The sequence below is a fragment of the Salvelinus fontinalis genome, chromosome 36 (genome assembly GCF_029448725.1).
Source record: "Salvelinus fontinalis isolate EN_2023a chromosome 36, ASM2944872v1, whole genome shotgun sequence".
Taxonomy (NCBI): Eukaryota; Metazoa; Chordata; class Actinopteri; order Salmoniformes; family Salmonidae; genus Salvelinus; species Salvelinus fontinalis.
In genome coordinates, this window is record NC_074700.1 from 21,973,182 (window position 1) to 21,991,062 (window position 17,881).

A 17,881-nucleotide genomic window follows, 5' to 3' on the forward strand; every position below is an offset into this window, starting at 1 on the left:
GATTGAGCCCACCTGCCGTTCCCCGGCATGAATGGTCAAACAACAATTGTAAGTGCCTGAATCGTGTTCGCCTGAGATTTCGCTGACCAAGAACCAGAGAGAAGTTGTAAAATACGGTGTCTTCTGAGATCTAGGTAAGGGACCAATGTTTGTAAATAAGTTACCGTTAGTTGTCAACTGTAGCTAGTTAGCTCCACAAGGTGCGCTCGGGCTGCTATTATGCCACGGACTTGGCTAGAAGGGATCCAGCTTTTGTAAAGTCAACGTCAGGCTTTACATTTCATAGCAGGTTAGAATAATTTACGCAGCAGGTTAGTATAATTATGTTAAGGTTAGGAAAAGGGTTGGTGTTAGCTGAAATGCCCAAAATTTACTTTTGAATTAAATTTGACAAAAGATGGATCCCGTCTAGCCATGACCTTATCCCACCTTCTAAACTAGAGCAGCTAGTTAATTAATTCGATTCTCAGCCCTCTAAACTGGAACATGCCACCCATGTAGGTCAGCGTAATCTATTTAAAATATAAATACGTTTCAATTCAACTACGGTTATTTAGAAGCATTGCACTTGCATACAACACATACCCTAAACCCACTGCTATTTTTGCAGTGTTTTGAAAAAGATATATATATATATATATATATATATATATTGGTTATGGTGATTTACAGTGGTGTAAAAATACAGATTTTTTGGGGGGGGGTATTTGTACTTTACTATTTATATTTTTGACTACTTTTACTTCACTACATTCCTAAAGAAAATATTCGATACATTTTCCCTGACATCCAAAAGTACTCCTTACATTTGAATGCTTAGCAGGACCGGAAAATTGTCTAATTCACACTTATCAAGAGAACATCACTGGTCATCCCTACTGCCTCTGATCTGGGTGTGGCGGAGGTGCCCCTGGCTATCTATAAATGTTTGCTTAATATAAGGAATACTTTTACCTTTGATACTTAAGTATGTTTTAGCAATTACATTTAATTTTGATACTTAAGCATATTTAAAATCAAATACTTTTAGACTTTTACTCAAGTAATATTTTACTGGGTGACTTTCACTTTTATGAGTCATTTTCTAATAAGGTATCTTTACTTTTACTCAAGAATGACAATTTGGTACCTTTTTCCACCACTGGTGATTTATGAGGCTACTATTGCAATTTAAATTGGCCTATTAGCAGTCATGCAACTATGGCCACACATTACCTTTTGAACTTTAGGTTTAGGTCAGCAAGTTCAGAGCTGGTCCAACATCAACATTGTTGATAGGAAAGGGGAAGTGAAAAGTTTAAAACTAGTTTTGTTTTAAACTGCCACATTGGTTACTTCTTAGATGATCACGTTATTATTTGGGCTTTTAGGTTTGTCATTGTTTTACTACTCTGCATATCACAAGAAGGAAAAGGGGCAATAGAATGCCTATTTTACATTTTGATATACGTTTGTTGCAAATTGTTGGTCTATGAGTCAAGATAGTGTAGACATTTTTTATTATTCACAGTGTACAAAACATTCCTAATACTGCTATGCACCCCCCTCCTTTTGTCCTCAGAACAGCCTCAATATTTTATCTTGCCCGTTCACACTCTGAATGGCACACATACATAATCCATGTCTCAACTGTCTCAAGGCCTCCCCTTCATCTACTGTACACTGATTTGAAGTGAATTTAACAAGTGGCATCAATAAGGGATCATAGCTTTCAGCTGGATTCACCTGGTCACTGTCATGGAAAGAGCAGGTGGTCCTAATGTTTTGTATGCTCAGTGTATAATACTTTTAGATCTTTAACATCTAATCTCAAATGTTTTGTGTGTCTACTACTCTACAGCTACTGCGACCAAACCACACATACCTTGGAACTCCCCCCCCCACAACATCAGCTTTCCCCTTCCCATCATCAGCTCTCCCCTTCCCATCATGGCTACCTCTATGGACCAGTCCACTCTTCTAGAAGACGAGCTCACCTGTCCCGTGTGCTTGGACCTGTTCAGGGACCCCCACCTGCTGCCCTGCGGCCACAACTTCTGCCTGCTGTGCGTCCGCCGGCTCAAACGCCAAGCGGAGCGAGGCCGCTTCCGTTGCCCCGAGTGCCGAGAGAGCCACCGCTGCTCCACGGCCTCCCAGAAGAACTTTAAGCTCGCCAACATCGCAGACGACTTCCGCTGCAGGGGACGGGTATGTGCTGTCTGGGGGCTGTATTCATGAAGTGTCTCAGTGGAGGAGTATTGATTTAGGATAAGTTTAGCCTGTTACATGGACAGGAGGGCCCTGATCCTAGATCAGCACTCCTACTCTGAGATGCTTGATACACACGGTCCCTGGTCACATTAGCTGTGGAGCGGTAGCTAAAAGCACCAAAGAAAAGTTTATATGAATTTTAAGGCCTATCACTCTGATGACCTTAGTTTAAGGAGTATTCATCTCTACAATAGCCTGCTCTACTGATTAATAGCCTATAGGCCCCACCCAACAAACACGCTACCTCTCTTCCTCTTCCTTTCTCTATGATGTCCAGGCAGTATCGTCAAGACCACAACAACCAGACGGCAGCCCGACAACAGCCAAGACCCCCGTGTCCGTGCCGTGTGACTACTGCTCTCCAGGGGACACTAGCGAGGCGGGGAAAGGGGAACCTGGGGCTGGAGTGGTGGTAGAGGTAGCGGTCAAGACGTGTCTGAAATGCGAGGTGTCCATGTGTCAGGTAAAGATCTGAGAGGCATCCATAATTTTAGCATCCATAATTCCAAATGCACCCATGGTAAAGCACTATGGAGCAGAAATATTCCAATATTCTTATTCCGTTATCTAAGCACTCTTTTTGCACAGCACCAGTATTCTCAACACATTCTAGTGTTGGATGTGCATAACACTTTTTTTATTTTTTAAAGCTTTGTTTTATTTTACATTTTCAATCAGCAGGTAAGTCAAGACAAACATGAACTTTTTCTTCATTTTGTCCATTTCAGGAGCACGTGAAGCCCCACCTGGAGCTGCCTGCGTTTAGGGAGCACCCCCTGACTGAACCCCTGGGGGACCTGAGGAAGAGGAAGTGTCCCGAACACGATGAGATGTACCGCTACTACTGCATGGACGACCGGGTGTGTGTCTGCAACGCCTGTACCATCGAGGGGAGCCACGCCGGACACACCATCAAGACCCTGAAGAACACTATGAAGGATCTGAAGGTAACAGCTCTAAAGTTATAAAACCTATGAAACAGTGAATAGGTTAATCACTGTGTGTTTAAGTCACGGGCACAACTTTCACTGGGGACAGGGGTGACATGCCCCCACCCCACACATTCTGAAATTGCATTTTTGTCAGGCAAATGTGTGCTTTAGGACCATGTGGACACCTCTGAGCGTGTTGGAGTGTTTATCTGACTGGATACCCCCACTTCTAAAACCAAAATTGCACCCCTGGTTTAGGTTACATATCGTTATGGAAGAGTGGTAGAGTTAAGAGGTCTCTGTTTGTTGGTCTACTGGTCAGGAGGGGGATGTACAGGACTAAATGAAGCACTCTAAAAATGAAAGACCCTCACTTAGAACACACTCGCACACAAGAAGTATGTACTCCCTATCACTTTCGATCAAACAAAAGGTACACACACAAAGAACACACCTCTATACTCTAGACGAGGCCTCCACAGAATGGCAATTGATGAGTCTAGAACACAGGTGAATGTCATTGTCACTGCTGTTGTCTGACATGGTTGAGCGAATGAGAGACAATGAGTGAGTCCCAAATGTCACCCTATAACCTAAATAGTGGGAAGAGAGAGATCCCATAGGGCTCTGGTCAAAAGTAATGCACTATAACGGGAATAGGGTGCCATTCGGGACTGAGACAAAACATGATGTGATCTCACTGTTTGAATGAATTGTTCAAGCTGCTTCCTGAAGTGACTTGTCTGAACCAATGTGAAAAAGGGAGACATTTCCAGTTGAGTTCACCATTTACCCTCACTATAGTCTTGTTGTCATAGTGAATGTAATCTCTCTTCCCTCCCTCAAACCCACTCTCTCCCTCTTTCTCTCCCTCTGTTTTGCTCCCTTTCTCCCAAACTCCCACTCTCCCTCTCTGTTCTCAGGGCTCTCTGGAGAACCAGCTACAGAAGGTGGACAGGAAGCTGAACAAAGCAGAGAAAAATCTCCAGGAGCAGAAAGAACAAGAACGACTGAACAAGGTGATATTGCTGGTCTAGGATGAGGGCAGCCGGTGATTGTCACACAAATAACTGCCGGTCTCACGGTAATTGACCGTTAATTAACATAAACACATTTCCCATCTCTTGGCTATATAGCCTATAAGCCAATGATGCAGAACTTTGGAACATCTACATAAAAAGTTAATATAGCCTACACCATCACAATAAATACATTATTTATTTTAGTCTAAAGAAAAATGATATGAAGAAAATGAAGTCTATTTCAGAAGAACAGAAGAGCATAATCTGAGTTGTCTTTATGTTAGGCCGTGATCTGGCTATGCCATATGGCTGTGGGCTACACTAGTTCATTTAGCAGACAAGATTTGTTTAGAATTCCGTGGCATTATTTTATAGTGTGAAAAATACAGTTGAACATTGCTGAATAAAATAGGAGTGCGCACATGGGGCTATTCTGTGTTGAGCGGTTAACAAAGAAACCGTTCCTCCTATATGCTTCATTTAGAATTATTTATGCAACTTTAGTTGTTCTACAAACGTTGGGCTATATGTTTTGATTTTTAATACATTCTAAGTCGCATCAAAGGCATGAGCTCTGCTTTGTTTATTGCTCAGGCTGTACACACTTAATCAGTCTCTCATTCACAATTTAACAAGCACTTGATAATGCCCCGAATTTCCCGGCCGCATCCTCTTTGTGTGGCTGTAATGCCCCCCCAAAAAATGTATACTAATGATTTAGTATATGATTTACATATACTAAATCATATAAGTGTGAAATTAGTTTTGATTTAGAATGGACCATTATCATGCACCTGTCTCGAAACAGGGTCAGCGGTAAAAAATACATGTCATCTATGCTCTTAAATAGCAAGTGGAGGACGCTTTTCATGTGGTTCATTTTCATGCCAGCCAGGTAAGCTATACTCCTGTTGTAAATATAAGCAATGTGCTTAATAAATAATAGTAATAATAGGAAAGTTGAGAAATAAATATAGTATGCCTAGCCTATAGAAAGCTGATGGGATCCTGCTCTTTTTAATAGAGGTCATCACTCTGTTCTCACTCATAGAAATGTTGCGCAACATGAGCTCAGTGTGTTTGAAAAGATTTTCGATTACATTTGCATTGATGTCAGAGTGATTAGAGGGACGTAGAGTGCTGAGTATCAGGCAGTTGGCAAGTTTGGTAGGCTACTAATGACCATCAGCAACAACAGAGTTTGGAGAAGCCTAATTACAGTGACTAAACTGTCACATGGAATTTGACTGCCATCATGACTTGTGACCACCCGTGTGGCGGTAATATGCTCACCGTAACAGCCCTATCTAGGATCAGTTTTGCATTTAAGATTGTAATGAACATGATTATGGACAGGTGTTCGCACCTGATCCTTGATCAGCACTCCTTTCCATAATGTAAGATGTCATGTATTTGTATTGTTTACAGAGCTGTATATATTTTTTAATTTGTTGTATTAAAAAATATATATATTTCATGTCTGAAGATGAGTCAACTTTTGATCACTGATTAGTTAGTTTTTGGTTAAACACACACCTACCTCTTAACCCTCTCCCTCTCTCTGTGCAGAGGTTCCTGGAGGACTCAGACCAGCGGGTCACAGCCTTGGGGGAGGTGTTACAGGTCCACCTGGAGGGCTTCCTCACCTCCCTCAGGGACTGTTCCTGCTCCCACGGGGTCGAGTGTGGCCCCAGCATCCAGCGGAACATAGCCAAGGCGGTCCAGGACCAGTCCCGTCTGCAGGATGTCCACAGTGGCATCCAGACCCTCGCCCAGGAGAACGACCCCTTCCGCTTCCTGGAGGTCAGTGTGCGGATTAATTGATATACATGGACAAATGGATGTGCCTTTAACATTCTTTTTAAAACCGTCCTGCTGTTCCTAAGTAGCTTTATTGTTTTATTTTCATTAACTAAATGTTATTATTTTTTTGATGGGGATTGGAAAAGATGCAGAAAATTACATTGATGGAAGCCACAACCCCTGCAATAGTAAAGCTGATCTACCCCCCCCCCCCCCCCCAAAAATAAAAAGAATAATGAATGATGTTATTCTTTGCTTCTCTGATTTGCTGTTTAGGCGTACAAGTCATCAAGCAAAAAGTAAGTGGGTTGTGTGTGTGTGTGTGTGTGTGTGTGTGTGTGTGTGTGTGTGTGTGTGTGTGTCTCCAACTGTCTGGGTGTTGGACCATTTGCAGTGTGTTTGTGCGTGTGTGAGCTATGTCATGGGTGACATTTCATTTGTAATGTGTGTCTTTCTCTCTCCACCTGTCTATGGGTGATGTGCCATTGCTAATGCGAGTGTGTTTGTGTGTGTTTGTCCCAGTTTCTGCAGGCAGTTGAAGAAGCCTCTGTTCCACCCAGAATGCGCTTGCGTGGACTCAGACGGCCTGGCCGAGTCCATGGAGGCTAAACAGGAAGATTTCCTCACTGAAGTACACTCTCACGTCTCTCACCTCATCAACGAGCTCTGTAAGTAACAGACTGGTGTGTGTGAGAAAGGGTAGAGGGAACTAGAGTGTGTTGAATAATTTGAATACCTTTTGAATTTGTGGGCACAGGCACACAGAAATGATAATGTATCATGTTCACATATGTATGTACAGTTGAAGTTGGAAGTTTACATGCACTTAGGTTGGAGTCATTAAAACTCGTTTTTCAACCACTCCACAAATTTCTTGTTAACAAACTATAGTTTGTACAACAATAGTACGCTAGTATAAACACTCAGGAAGGAGACGCGTTCTGTCTCCTAGAGATTAATGTACTTTGTTGCGAAAAGTGCACATCAATCCCAGAACAACAGCAAAGGACTTTGTGAAGATGCTGGAGGAAACGGGTACAAAAGTATCTATATCCACAGTAAAACGAGTCCTATATCGATATAACATGAAAGGCCGCTCAGCAAGGAAGAAGCCACTGCTCCAAAACAGCCATAAAAAAAGACAGACTACAATTTGCAACTGCACATCGGGACAAAGATCGTACTTTTTGGAGAAATGTCCTCTGGTCTGATGAAACAAAAATAGAACTGTTTGGCCATAATGACCATCATTATTTTTGGAGGAAAAGGGGGGATGCTTGCAAGCTGAAGAACACCATCCCAAACGAGAAGCACGGGGGTGGCAGCATCATGTTGTGGGGGTGCTTTGCTGCAGGAGGGACTGGTCCACTTCACAAAAGAGATGGCATCACGAGGCAGGAAAATTATGTGGATATATTGAAGCCACATCAAGACATCAGTCAGGAAGTTGAAGCTTGGTCGCAAATGGGTCTTCCAAATGGACAATGACCCCAAGCATACTTCCAAAGTTGTGGCAAAATGGCTTAAGGACAACAAAGTCAAGGTATTGGAGTGGCCATCACAAAGCCCTGACCTCAATCCTATAGAAAATGTGTGGGCAGAACTGAAAAAGTGTGTGGGAGCAAGGAGGCCTACAAACCCGACTCAGTTATACCAGCTCTGTCAGGAGGAATGGGCCAAAATTCACCCAACTTATTGTGGGAAGCTTGTGGAAGGCTACAAGAAACGTTTGACGCAAGTTAAACATTTGAAAGGCAATGCTACCAAATACTAATTGAGTGTATGTAAACTTCTGACCCACTGGGAATGTGATGAAAGAAATAAAAGCTGAAATAAATCACTCTACTATTATTCTGACATTTTACATTCTTAAAATAAAGTGGTGATCTTAACTGACCTAAGACAGGGGATTTTTACTTGGATTAAATGTCAGGAATGTCAGGAGTTTAAATGTATTTGGCTAAGGTATTTGGCTAAACTTCCGACTTCAATTGTATTTTTGCTTGTCTTTTTTTGTGTGTTTGACAAATAAACCAACCTAAAGAATGTACTTGAACCACAAACACTTTTCTCCTCAGACTTGATTGCATGCATGATAGAACAGCAGAATATGTACTGCAACATGTCTTCAACAACACTGTCGGACGCTCCTCTCCTCTGTTTCATCAACAAAACCAATAACAAGAGGCGCTGAGGCGAACAGTGGCACAGTTTCACCAAATGTGGATTCTACCTTTAACAGTTTTGTCTTCTACCAGGTCCCGTAGTCCGGGAAGAGGAGGACAGCGGAGGAGAGGAGGAGGAGGAGGAGGATGAAGATGATGACGACAGCAGTGATGGAGATGAGCAAGAAGAAGCCGAGGAGGAGATGAGGAGTGAGGAAGAGGAGGCTGTACACGACCAGAGTGAGTCAGCAGACGAACTTTACAGTCCCGAAGGGCAGGAAGACGAGGAGGAAGAAGAAGAGGAGGAAGAAGAAGAGGAGATTCATTCAGACTGATGAAATTACTTCCATTTAAGTCTGATTTTCAGTCAAAGGGTCATGCATTGATGTCAGTGGGAGAATGTGTGAAAAGGCTACTTTGGATTTTTCCATAAATTACCAAAAGAACAATTTTGGGAAACCTTTTAAATATTATACATCAATCTTTAGAAGATGAGCTGTTTGAGTGCATATGGCACCCTATTTCTTATATAGTGCACTACTTTCGACCAGGGCCTCTTTAGGCAATAGGGTGTCATTTGGAACGTAGACAATTTTTTGTTGTTGTTCAAGATTATACTGTAATAACTAAACACTTGAAACTGGGCTTCTCATTCTAACCTCATACGTTTTTTGTTGTTGACTAAAGCACTTTGTGCCCAACCTCTCATTTGTAGACCTGGGTTCAAATAGTATTTGATTTATTATTATTTATTATTTTTTCAAATACTTTTCTGCGTTTGCTTTGTAATGTAATATAGTTTTGGATCTATTCTATTGCTTCCATTAAGCCAGGCAAGCTTGATCAAGCACTGCTAGAAGTATTTGTAATAATTTCACCTAGTATTTGAACCCAGGTGTGGGCTGTATTATACATCCAGGGAAAGCCACATCTTAAGTATTTATTTTGATTCTCAGGAAGATGTATTATAAGGTGTTTATTATTTGATGGCACTTTGATAAATACTATTGAAAGGTATTGCACTGACCACTTGCAGAAATGTATGTCTTCCTAAACTACAATGGGCTACCTGACTAATTATACACCATTAGTGCATTTAGTTAGCATGGTCCCAGATCTGTTTATGCTGTCTTGCCAGCTCCAATATGAATGACCATCATAGTTGACAAGACAGCAGAAATGGATCTGGGTCCAGGCTAGCATTTAGGTGTTCATGTGTAACCAGACAAATGTGAGTGCATATCCTGACTTAATTCTGTTTGATGTGAATTTTATACCAATGAAAGTTAGATGATAGAAGACTTGTGGATGAGTGTGTGAAGCGTGGGTGTGTTTTTCAAAAGCTGTTTGAAATTTATGTAAAAGTTGGTGAGCTATATGTTTATCAGTCTATCGTTTAATAATTAATTGTTCTTATGGTATTATGTTTCATCAGTTGCATACCTGGGTTGTATTCATTAGGCACCAAATGGGGGGGGGGGGGGGGGTTCAACAGACTGAAACAGAGAGATCTACCAGCACTGGTCCAATAAGTAGCCCTTGTTGTCCTTTTCCGTTTGGAAACGGTGTGCACTAATGAACACAACCCATGTCTCATGACTTGTAGTTCTGAGAAATATTTGAAGGCCTACTTCTAGTGGTTGTAGCAATAGATAACTTGTTACTTTAGACATGTTTTGTATCGTTATCAATTTGCACAGTTCTGCAAAGAACATAGTGAAAAATAACTTTTTTGTCCTGCAAGGGATTTAAAAAAAAATGTGATCTGAAAAATCTATAATATTTTGGGGGATTTTCATACTGGTGATTTTGAATGTGGTAAAATTGTCATTCTATCCAGCCAATAAACTCAGCATGAATGTTATTATAATAGCACATTGCATTCATATAACATTTCATTGGCTTCTTTCAGACCCCCACATTCTTTTACATTATTAATTATTTTTCTCCTTTCACTTTTATGAATTCTTGAAACTATAATTCCAAGAAATGTCTAATATGTCAGCCTGGCCTCAAAGATGTAACATAGTAAATGCAATCTGTGACAAAGGTTAAATTAAAAAATAATACCCATTAAACCTAGCGGTTAAACAGGGAAACAGTTTTTCCACCGTTCTATTTTCCCATAAGGGATTTTAGAAACACTAAGGGCTGTATTTCATGTAGGCTTACCTTGGTGTAACGTTTTGATAACAATGTCAATCTTTCGCGGACAAGATGAATTTTATCAATATATTCAGCTCTATTTACTCTCAGATTCTAAAATGCTAATTCACATCGGAGTAGACATCATGTAAAAACAACAAATCCCTGCAAGCTCCTGCACGTCATCTCTAGCTGACACCTAACAGGTATTGTGTCAATTTAAAACTTGCACAAGACAGTTCACAGAATTGTCCATTAAAGAAATGCAGCCAAATTATCCATTACTACATTTAACTAATATTTGATATTTAATCCAGAGATTCTTACTTTTGCCCCGATTCGGCAGTCTCGTCCAGATCAATTTGTAGTTCTTTATGATAGCCACATTAGCAGGTAATTAGCATTTCATTTTTGGGGGGTAAATACGGAAAATAAACATCACCTTGTCGTAGAGAGATTTACATGGTTATCAAAACATCACACCAGGCTAAGCCTAAATGATACACAGCCCTTATTTAAGTGTTTCTAAAATCCCCTATGGTATTTGAATGGTGGAAATACGATTGGAACCATTTCCCTGTTTGACCGTTAGGTTTTATGGGTATTATGACTCATACTGTGGTACTCTATTTGTATAATATGTTATGTTTGGTATGGTTACATAAGAAAGAAGGTTACCTAAAGGCCCAGTACAGTCAAAAATGTGTTTTCCCTGTGTTTTATACAGTTGAAGTCGGGAGTTTACATACACCTTAGCCAAATACATTTCAACTCAGTTTTTCACAATTCCTGACATTTAATCCTAGTAAAAATTCACTGTCTTAGGTCAGTTAGGATCACCGCTTTATTTAAGAATGTGAAATGTCAGAATAATAGTAGAGAGAATGATTATTTCAGCTTTTATTTATTTCATCACATTCCCAGTGGGTCAGAAGTTTACATACACTCAATTAGTATTTGGTAGCATTTCCTTTAAATTGTTTAACTTGGGTCAAACGTTTCGGGTAGCCTTCCACAAGCTTCCCACAATAAGTTGGGTGAATATTTGGCCCATTCCTCCTGACAGAGCTGGTGTAACTAAGTCAGGTTTGTTGGCCTCCTTGCTCGCACACGCTTTTTCAGTTCTGAACCTAACCCCTAACCTTAATCTTAACCCAGCTAACGCTAGCCACCAAGCTAACATTAGCCACAACAAAGTGGCATATCAAGAATCTGATTAAACAGGATGATCATTACACAGGTGCACCTTGTGCTGGGGACAATAAAAGGCCACTCTGAAATGTGCAAGTTTTGAGGGAGTGTGCAATTGGCATGCTGACTGCAGGAATATTCACCAGAGCTGTTGCCAGAGAATTTAGTGTCCATTTCTCTACCATAAGCTTCCTCCATTGTCATTTTAGAGAATTTGACAGTACGTCCAACCAGCCTCACAACTGCAGACCATGTGTATGGCATCGTGTGGGCGAGCGGTTTGCTGGTGTCAACATTGTGAACAGAGTGCCCAATGGTGAGGGTGGGGTTATGGTATGGGCAGGCATAAACTACGGACAACGAACACAATTGCATTTTATCGACGGCAATTTGAATGCAGATATACTGTGATGAGATTGACCGTTGTCGTGCCATTCATCTGCTGCCATCACCTTATGTTTCAGCATGATAATGCACGGTCACAAGGATCTGTACACAATTCCTGGAAGCTGATCGACGTGTAAGACAGCGTGTTCCAGTTCACACCAATATCCAGAAACATTGCACAGCCATTGAAGAGGAGTGGGACAACATTCCACAGGCCACAATCAACAGCCTGATCAACTTAGTCTGAAGGAGATGTGTTGCACTGCATGAGGCAAATGGTGGTCACACCAGATACTGACAGGTTTTCTGATCCACGCCCCTACTTTTTTCTTTTAAGGTATCTGTGTCGAACAGATGCATATCTCTACTCCCAGTCATGTGAAATCCATAGATTAGGGCCTAATGAATTGATTTCCTTATATGAACTGTAACTCAGTAAACCTTAGAAATTGTTGCATGTTGTGTTTATATTTTTGTTCAGTATAATTTGTAACATATCACATGAAATGTATGATGGACATCCACAAATTATTACATTCCATATGAAACGTATGAAAATGCATAGCCATTTCAAGACAACTCTGATCGGCCTATAAAGTATTTTTCTCAAAGTTGCCCGGATGTCACATGTGCTACTTATATCAGTACACTCATAACTTAAGCATTAAGTAGCAAATAAGCCATGCATTTTTTCGTTAACCAAATTCGCCACTCATTGACCTCCATACAAAATTCCTTGCTTGTTGGGCACAACAACATCAAAAAAGTCACCTGCTGGAGGGAGACAGATTTTGCGCAGAGTTGGGCCTGTCTCTTCCTCTTTGTCTGCATCTCTGAACACGTGTATAAACGGAAGAAAGACGCCACAAACGTGTTGTCACTGTAAAATAGCCTACTGTTGGCGGCAACTGTTAAAACCGGTTAAAACAGCGTAGCCTACAGTAATTGTTGCGTTTGTGAAATGATTTTGATGTGATATGAAAGTGGAGGGATTTCTGTTTCCAGAACCGTACCGCTTTTGAGAATGGATTCACGTTTAGATCAGGGGTGAAAATCTGATATCAACTTTGGAGGGGACAATTACATGACATTTTCTCAAGAGCAATTCCTGAGGGGGACACCAAAAGTAGTGCTGTAACACATAGCCTACGTTGTAATATGTTAAATGTATATTGAGGAACCATAATTACTACAACTGGATAATTGATAGGTACCGCAGTTAACTGAAGGGTTGTCCCAACTTGTTCAAATGTTTAAATTATTATAATACTACTACTGGATAATAGTTATAGCAGTGTTCCTTATCAGTCCAGCATGTATGCAGGTATTTGTATTTACAACCAGCAATACGAAGAAAGGTCAGTAGGTGACAATGGTACTGTACACTGTATGGGTGCAGTTTTCATAAATACAATGAACATGGTGTGATCTCATCTAAAATTATCTCATTGAGAACCATCAAAAAATTGGCCTTTTTATTTTACTTTTTCTGATATTTATATAGTCATTAAATATGTCTACTACAATAGCTTTACAAGAACAAAAAGCTCAAAATAAGTAGTTCTAAAAGTGAAAGAACTACTTCAATGAATAACCCAAATAAATCAACCAAAATATCCTTCAAAAATACTTATGTATTGTTCAGTCAGTGTCTCAACTCTTAAAACAACAGCTATGGACAAGTATGTCACACAAAGTATGCCATTTTAAATAAAATAACAAAATAAATAATTAGTAAGTGTACTGTCATGTACTAAAAACTGAAAACTACTAAACAAAATAACAAATATCATACTATACACCAGGGGTTCTCAAACAGGGGTCAGTGGACCCCTAGGGGTCCCTGGTGTAATTGCAAGGGGTCAGTGAAAAAGAAAAGTGTAAAGAACATATTCAGCACCACAAGGTTTCCAGTAACTTTATATATACATAGTACTGAACATAAGAACCAAACATGTTTGCGGGTTTCAATGGATCCAACAAATTGCTGGCAGATATATTCCCTCCAGACTGTCCAGCCTGTCTTTATGTACATTACAGACAAGTACGCTGTTCTGTCTCTTTTGGCTCATGCTAGCCCGTAGCCAAGTCTAACCCGCGGAGTGCACTGAAACTCCTCTCAGCCTTTATGTGACATGAAGACACTGGCACCACAAACAAAATTCTGATCAGCACCTCAACTTGGTCAAACAACCCCCGCACCTCCACTGGAAGCCTCCTGAGGACCTCTGCTGCCTCTCCACTGCTGCTACAGGGGTATTTGTTGTGAAATAGAGGCAACTGCACTGAAAGAGAATCTATGTTCAGCTCAGGTTACTGATCTAGAGACTCATCCAACTCCCCCGTGAGAAGCGCTCTTTCCAACTTGTGCAGGACGTTTAGACCGTCCTGGTCAAAACGGTCGCCAAACTGAACCTCCACACCATCCAACACTTTAAAAAATTCTGCCCTATAGTGATCCACACTTTGCCAGCAAATCATCTTGAGTGTGTCTCAATGGATTCAATCAATGATGTTGCTTTCTCATACAGTGCAAGGTAGCTTTCGTCATTTCTCTTGCACCTAAGAGATGACCGCACACACTCGACTGCAGCCTGCACACCAGAGACAATCCAAGTTTTTTTCTGCAGTAAAATGTTTAGGCATTCAAGTTCTCCAAGAACAGCAGAGGCAAGTGTGAGGCCCAACACACTCTTGCCTTTGCTGAAGTGCTCAAATAAGCCACTGGCAGTTGAAGCTGTCTTGGATGCAGTTTTTGCCATCTCCTCTAGGCTGCTTAGTACCCGCTCATACTGCCCTAGCACAGCTCTATTAGCAGTATTCCGCACAGTCCACCTTGTTGGACATTAGGGGTTTCATGGTGGTCAGATGTGTATCTTTGGACGTGGCAATTGATTCCAACATGCTCTTAAACTTTCCTAACTGATGGACCCAAGAAAGGGAATCCCGGATCAGTGGGGAGGCTGAGCAGACAGACTGTGTAATCAGATTTACAGTGTGCTCCACAATGGACATAGAGGGCTAATGGCTGCTGCCTCCTCACAATTGCCTGTGCACCTGTGTATTTTCCTGCCATGTTTGAGGCACTATCGTGACTCTGCCCACGTAAGTCAGACATGGGCAAATTGAGCTTCAACAACACATCATTTGCCACCTTCGCAATGCCCTCGCCTGTTGTCACCGACACCCTGTATAGCCCAATAAACTCCTTGTGAGGGACAAGGTCATGGTCAACATAATGTAGTCAGACACTCTCCTGTTCAGCACCAGAAACATCTTCAGTACCATCAACAATTACTGAAAATTGTACAATCGGAAGAGACCTAACCTCAGCTGCAATGCCTCGAATGACTGTATTAGCCATGATGTTCAGAATTTCATTCTGTGCTTTGGGGCCTGTATACATTGTGGTATGCTCTGTTAACCACTTCAGTAAAATGGGATCCTCCTCTTCTGCCCTAAGCTTCAAAATCTGGTAGAAGTTCCCACTGTCATCCGTGTGGCATCTAAAGGCTAGTCCCTGTCTTACTACATGCCGCACCTATTGGGGATATTCCAGTACATGTTATGCATCTTAGGGTAAGCAGAATCCATGTGAATGTGCAAAGCTGGTACGCAGAATCAATATAAGGGTTAACCATTAGACATGCGTAAGCAGAATCCATGTGAATGTCCAAAGCTGGTACGCAGAATCAATATAAGGGTTAACCATTAGACATGCGTAAGCAGAATCCATGTGAATGTCCAAAGCTGGTAAGCAGAATCAATATAAGGGTTAACCATTAGACATGCGTAAGCAGAATCCATGTGAATGTGCAAAGCTGGATCAACACTGGCCTAACGATTCTGGGTCATGCCTGGTCTTGTGAAGGCCATTGTACATACATATTAGTTAATCATTTACAAGCACCATAAGACATGTACGTGCATGAAGAGCATGGGTTTGTATTGCTTAAGCACCATTAGACATGCACCTGCATTAGGAGTGTGCATGTCTGTTTATTTCTGTCATTGCTATGGTTACGCCACCAATAGAATCTATGCCCTAATGTCTTTGCCAATAAGAATGAGGAAACTAAGCTAAAATGAGTGCAAGGCAAAAAGATAATGGTGGCCAGTACCAGAGGTGATGAATCATTAACATAAAGAGGAGATAATGTGTGTGACGTAAGGATGAGAACTGTATAAAAAGTGTGTGCCGAAGCTGGGAAGACAGTTGATCCATGGACCAACTTGGCTTGTCACTTTGTAATAAAGTCTATTTGAATTCACAAGTTCCGGTATCTGAGAAATATTATTGAGCAAATATTTCTACGACACACCGAACTAACAATTTTCATCAAGCAATGCCTTGTGTCCTCCTGCTGTTTACCCCACGCGCTGGATAACTGGACACTGATTGGATTTAGCTGGTGTGCTGTTACAATTACAAAGTGGCGGTGGGTTTGGCAGTTTTGATGTGCTGTGAATTTTTCAATGGCTTTTCTCCTGTTCCTAAATCCTGCACTAATGAAGGCAGCATCCTCTCTTTGGCCAAAAGATGGCTGGCTTGAAAATACTTGGCTACAGTGAAAACACAACACTCATTTTACTGATGGATTATAATGTAGCCAGGGGAAATCGCAAAACCATTTCTCTTGAAACATCAACACACTGTTGGCAAGAGTTTGCGGTTCTATAAATTGATATGGTTTTGTGCCATCACTGAGGTAACTGGACAATGCTGTGCCACTGTTTCCCATACTGGTGCTGCTGGCAACAAGGTTGACACCTGGTCCTGCTATGGCTGTGACACTGTCCTCTGAAGTCTCTCTCCCTGGCTCTTTCACTTTCACCACCCTCACAGTCTGTCTCCTAGAAAATAAATATGGTGTTTGCCATACTCCTAACTACCGGTACCCAAAACTACACAATTAATCACAACAGCAATACCATTGCCTTAAACAAATCTTAGTTCAGTCACCAGTTTAAGTTGAGTGGGGGTATCCATGGCATTTTCCAATTATGTCCCTATTTTACAGGTCTAAAAAAGAGAGAACCTTTCATTATGTTGCCAAACAAAGACTCAACAAACTTACCTGAGACTGTCTCTGCCAGTCTGTCTCTGCCAGTCTGTCTCTGCAGATCTGTCCCCAGCTCTGCTGTCTGTGTGCCATCTGTTGCCTGCTCTGGCTAATGACATCATTGTGAAACATTTCCATTAGGATTTCACTTCTTATGAAAATTTTATCAACTAGTCTTTGAGATATTAGGCTACTAGGGTTCTTACCTTGCGTTTTGGTGTACTGAAAAATGCTCTGATGTCCGTCTTTTTTCTGTCATTTTTCTACCTGGCTGGCTGGCTACACACATAGTGTGTAGGTTATTTACAGTAGGAGATGGGCTTCTATCATCTATTAGCTTCTATCATTCTATAATGGGCTTCGATCTACAAGGAAGCTAGCTGGTCAGCTAGCAAATGTGAACGGATTGCTGTAACAAGGGTTGACAGCTGTATGAGTTCACCATTTACACAACGTAAGCTGCAACCTTTTGTAATTTTAATATAGTTTATGTTGTCATTTTATATTTGCTGGCTTCCCACACTAGCTGCATTTGCAGAGCTAGCGAGCACCAATTCCGTTTCTGTGGTGTTTATTATAATCTTTGCTATCGTCAGTTTACTCCAAGATCGGCACACAGGTGCTTCAAATTCCCCCAGCGACAATTTAGCTTTTGCAACGAGACCATTTAAAGACATTTAAGACAATGGTAGAAGAGAGCGTAGTTCTGTTCAGTTTATCGCTAACCTTATCACAGGGACTTAGAAGCACTACAGCTGCATGCTGATCTTGGATCAAACCATTGTGAGGCAAAGGGTGAGGGTCGCAATTTTTTAACGTAAAAACGCGCTATTAAGTGTCTATAATCAGCACAAGTGCTTTCATTGCGTATTATTAATATTATTGAAATGAAATAGTTATGTTTACAGTGATATATTGGGGGG

General features: G+C 41.1%; 1 protein-coding gene and 1 long non-coding RNA gene across 2 annotated transcripts; one reads left to right on the forward strand and one right to left on the reverse strand.

Annotated features, from left to right (window-relative positions):
* The first annotated feature begins 45 nt into the window (after positions 1 to 45).
* On the forward strand, positions 46 to 8,764 carry zgc:92594 (uncharacterized protein LOC436996 homolog). The gene is made up of 9 exons (XM_055901446.1): positions 46 to 134; positions 1,841 to 2,187; positions 2,528 to 2,713; positions 2,979 to 3,197; positions 4,106 to 4,201; positions 5,774 to 6,007; positions 6,284 to 6,306; positions 6,530 to 6,675; positions 8,266 to 8,764. The coding sequence occupies exons 2-9, from the start codon at positions 1,930 to 1,932 to the stop codon at positions 8,505 to 8,507; spliced, it is 1,404 nt and encodes a 467-aa protein (XP_055757421.1). The 5' UTR covers positions 46 to 134; positions 1,841 to 1,929; the 3' UTR covers positions 8,508 to 8,764.
* Positions 5,865 to 17,736, reverse strand: LOC129835739 (uncharacterized). Its single transcript, XR_008756498.1, has 3 exons — positions 17,165 to 17,736; positions 16,974 to 17,067; positions 5,865 to 6,001 (listed from the first exon to the last, which is right to left on the reverse strand). It is a non-coding gene; the product is annotated as an uncharacterized LOC129835739 (long non-coding RNA).
* Between the last annotated feature and the right edge of the window lie 145 nt (positions 17,737 to 17,881).

What these genes read in the sequence shown, in the direction of transcription:
- zgc:92594 (XM_055901446.1), top strand. Translation starts at nt 1,930, where the DNA reads ATGGCTACCTCTATGGACCAGTCCACTCTTCTAGAAGACGAGCTCACC. An exon ending in AACAAGAACGACTGAACAAG is followed by an intron (nt 4,202 to 5,773) that starts GTGATATTGCTG and finishes CTCTCTGTGCAG; the next exon opens with AGGTTCCTGGAGGACTCAGA. An exon ending in TCACCTCATCAACGAGCTCT is followed by an intron (nt 6,676 to 8,265) that starts GTAAGTAACAGA and finishes GTCTTCTACCAG; the next exon opens with GTCCCGTAGTCCGGGAAGAG.